This window comes from Eurypyga helias, unplaced genomic scaffold (assembly GCF_000690775.1).
Source record: "Eurypyga helias isolate BGI_N326 unplaced genomic scaffold, ASM69077v1 scaffold7266, whole genome shotgun sequence".
NCBI classification, from domain to species: Eukaryota; Metazoa; Chordata; class Aves; order Eurypygiformes; family Eurypygidae; genus Eurypyga; species Eurypyga helias.
Window position 1 is genome coordinate 16,502 of NW_010256007.1, and position 2,774 is coordinate 19,275.

Below are 2,774 nucleotides of genomic sequence, written 5' to 3' on the forward strand. Positions count from 1 at the left end.
GGGTGCAGGAGCAGCAGACCTGGCCACCACCCATCTGGTCGGACAACACCCTGACTTGACTGTAGTCGTCCCTCCAGACAGGGGCTCTTGCGTGCACTCTTTGGAAGTCCCTGATTAGGCTTTCCTTGTACTGTGAACTTGACTTATTTGAGATCCAAATTGGCTGCTTTTCTATACAAAACTGAAGTCACTCTGCAATGCAATGGGAAGTTACTGTTGCAGCAACATCATGTTGTGAAATCAGACGTGTCAAGGTAGCCTCAAAAAACACCCAGAAGCTGTTCAAACCCCACATTCTGAGGAGACCAAATGTTAACAGGTTTACCTGTGTCAGGCTCCAAGCATGTTTAAGCCGGCGATTTGGATTGCATCTGATCTTACACTACAGATGGGATCTGCATAGACTGGGACTGTGGATGTGTTTGGTAAAGAAGTGCTAAAAATTTACAGAAGAAATTCTCCTTGCTTCCCAATCTGCATGGCACTTAGAGCCTAAGACAGATCTTTCCTGCCTTGAAACAGAGTGTAAATAGTACCTATGGGGCAGTGGCCTCCTACACCAGGTGAATTTTAAAGTGTGTTTTTAAAATACCACCATCGCCATGAAATACTGAGTAAAAGCCCATATGCCTGAGCTCTGTATCTCTGCCTCCCACGTCACTTGTTGCTAATGTAAGAGTTAGTGGAGTCAGTAAGGATGTTGGTTGAAGTGAGGGGAGAATTTGTCTCAATAAAGACTTGTCTATATAAAGTATAATGAGGTCTTGGGATTTACATAAAATTTTGTTTGCTCTTTTTACTACTTAAGTGAGATTAGAGAGTTGACAGGAGTGTATAGTCCACCCTGTATTGCAACAATGACTCTGATTTTATGACCTTAGTATCTCATTGCATCGGTATCATGTTCAGTGAGGGAGTGCAGTAAGTGCTAATACTGTGATTAAGAGCATATATATCAGCCTGGCAGCTACAAATGGATAAGATCAATGTAATATAATGAATGTTTTAAATGCTATAAGCAGGGACATATCTCTCATCTGTGCCTGCTCACTCATGTCTAATAGTGCTTGCAAGTGAAGGGGACGGTGGCAGTTCTGATCCAACCTGACAGACATTATAGACACGGAGCTGTGTAGATCTGCCTGTCATGGTCAAAAGGGTAATCCTTTCAGCCATACCCATGACTGATTTTCATGCTGACCTTAGCTCACCACCTCGGACCTTAGATAAGTGGGTCACTTGCATGCTCAGCTTTCAGCGTGAATTAGAAACAAAACGTCCAGGTTTGCTGACAGTTTAATTAAATCAGGCCATTTTTCCCATCAATCAGACCTGTCGTTGCCTGTTGGAGAGGGCGTGAGTTTCAAAGTGACGTTTAAAGCAAGATGAAAGATTGCACCGTAAAGATGATAAATATAACTGACCCAAATGTAAATTTTTAGGACCATGAAGGGAAGAGAGGGAAGGACGTTAAATGTTAATTAGTTAACGCACTACAGTAAAAACTTGGCAGAAAGCCCCAGGAGCTTCAATTCCCAGGTTCACTACTCGTATCTCTTCTTGGGAAGGAGCCTGGGGAGGTGGGACTGGGGCAGCAGAGCAGACAGGGAGTGTAATTTGTCGAGGCAGCAGACGTAGGAGGAATCAGCTGCTTCCTGGGCAGTTTGGCACCGCTGCCAACCCCTCCTGCTCAGTTCAATGACCATCAGCCTCCCTCCTCCGCCTGCCCTGCTGAGGACGTGAGACCACCACAGAGGTCTTTTTTTCCAATCACTAGCAAAGGTTAAGCTGTGGCCCAGTGTTTCAAAAGCCTCTTAAAAAACGTAGAACTAAGTGACAGCAACAGCACCAGCAGGAAAGGTCCTGGTGCCATCCCTGCTGGGATTAACCTGGAACAGCCTCACTGACTCCGCTGCAGCCTTCCCAGGGGAGCTGTGAGCAGTGCCACCGTCTGCAGCAGCTCTGCCTTTGCTTCAGAAACATACTGTAGCGATCACCACTGACGGTAGCACTCATCTGCCTTGTTCATGTCTGTGCTCTCCAAAGCCTTCCTTCAGCTGTTGGGATCTTAGAAGCTCGTACAGCAATTTCATCACTGGAATATCCATTTAATAATTTTATTTGTTTGAGATCCCTTTCACTGATTTGAATTACATGCATTTTCTTTATGAAGCATGAATAAGAACCCAAGTTTTTTTTTTTTTTCTTCTCTATTACAGATGGCTAAATAAAAATGGGATTTGGGAAATTGAGAATCATGCATTTAATGGAACCTACCTGGATGAACTGTAACTATTTATGTTGTTTACTATTCTGAAAAGCAATTATTAGAAGATAGTAACTGCTGCAAGCATTTCTTTTCAGTCTCAGATTGTTTTAGCATGAATATTGTTGTTTTTTCAGAAATCTAAGTGATAATCACAACCTAGAAAAATTGCCAAATGAGGTCTTCCAAGGAGCCAATGGACCTGTTGTTTTGTAAGTAATATTAAAATTTTATTTTTTTTCAGTGTTAAATCCCCAGAAAATAACAGAGAAGAACACATGAATGCCAGTCTGGATTTCAACATCTCACAAATCTTGGGGTTCAAAACTGGAGGTGTAATTCTGAACATAAAAAAAGTGAAAGCCATACCTGAAATTTCAGTCTAGATCCATGTTTTCAATTTGCCCTAAGGTTTTGGAAGTATTTGGATCCAGGGATTTAGAATCAGATTCCTCTTCACAGTAGATTAAGCTCTGTAAGGGAGCAGTTCTGCTTCCTCCCCCCCCCC

At 42.8% G+C, this 2,774-nt stretch overlaps 1 protein-coding gene across 1 annotated transcript in view; it reads left to right on the top strand.

The window, feature by feature from the left end:
* FSHR (follicle stimulating hormone receptor) overlaps positions 1-2,774 on the top strand; it is a gene marked incomplete at its 5' end in the record, with an annotated part of 27,017 nt that overhangs the window by 11,272 nt on the left and 12,971 nt on the right. The window contains 2 exons of the mRNA XM_010153509.1: positions 2,220-2,288; positions 2,404-2,478. Coding sequence (XP_010151811.1) covers positions 2,220-2,288; positions 2,404-2,478 — 144 coding nt within the window. The remainder of the gene's footprint in view (positions 1-2,219; positions 2,289-2,403; positions 2,479-2,774) is intronic.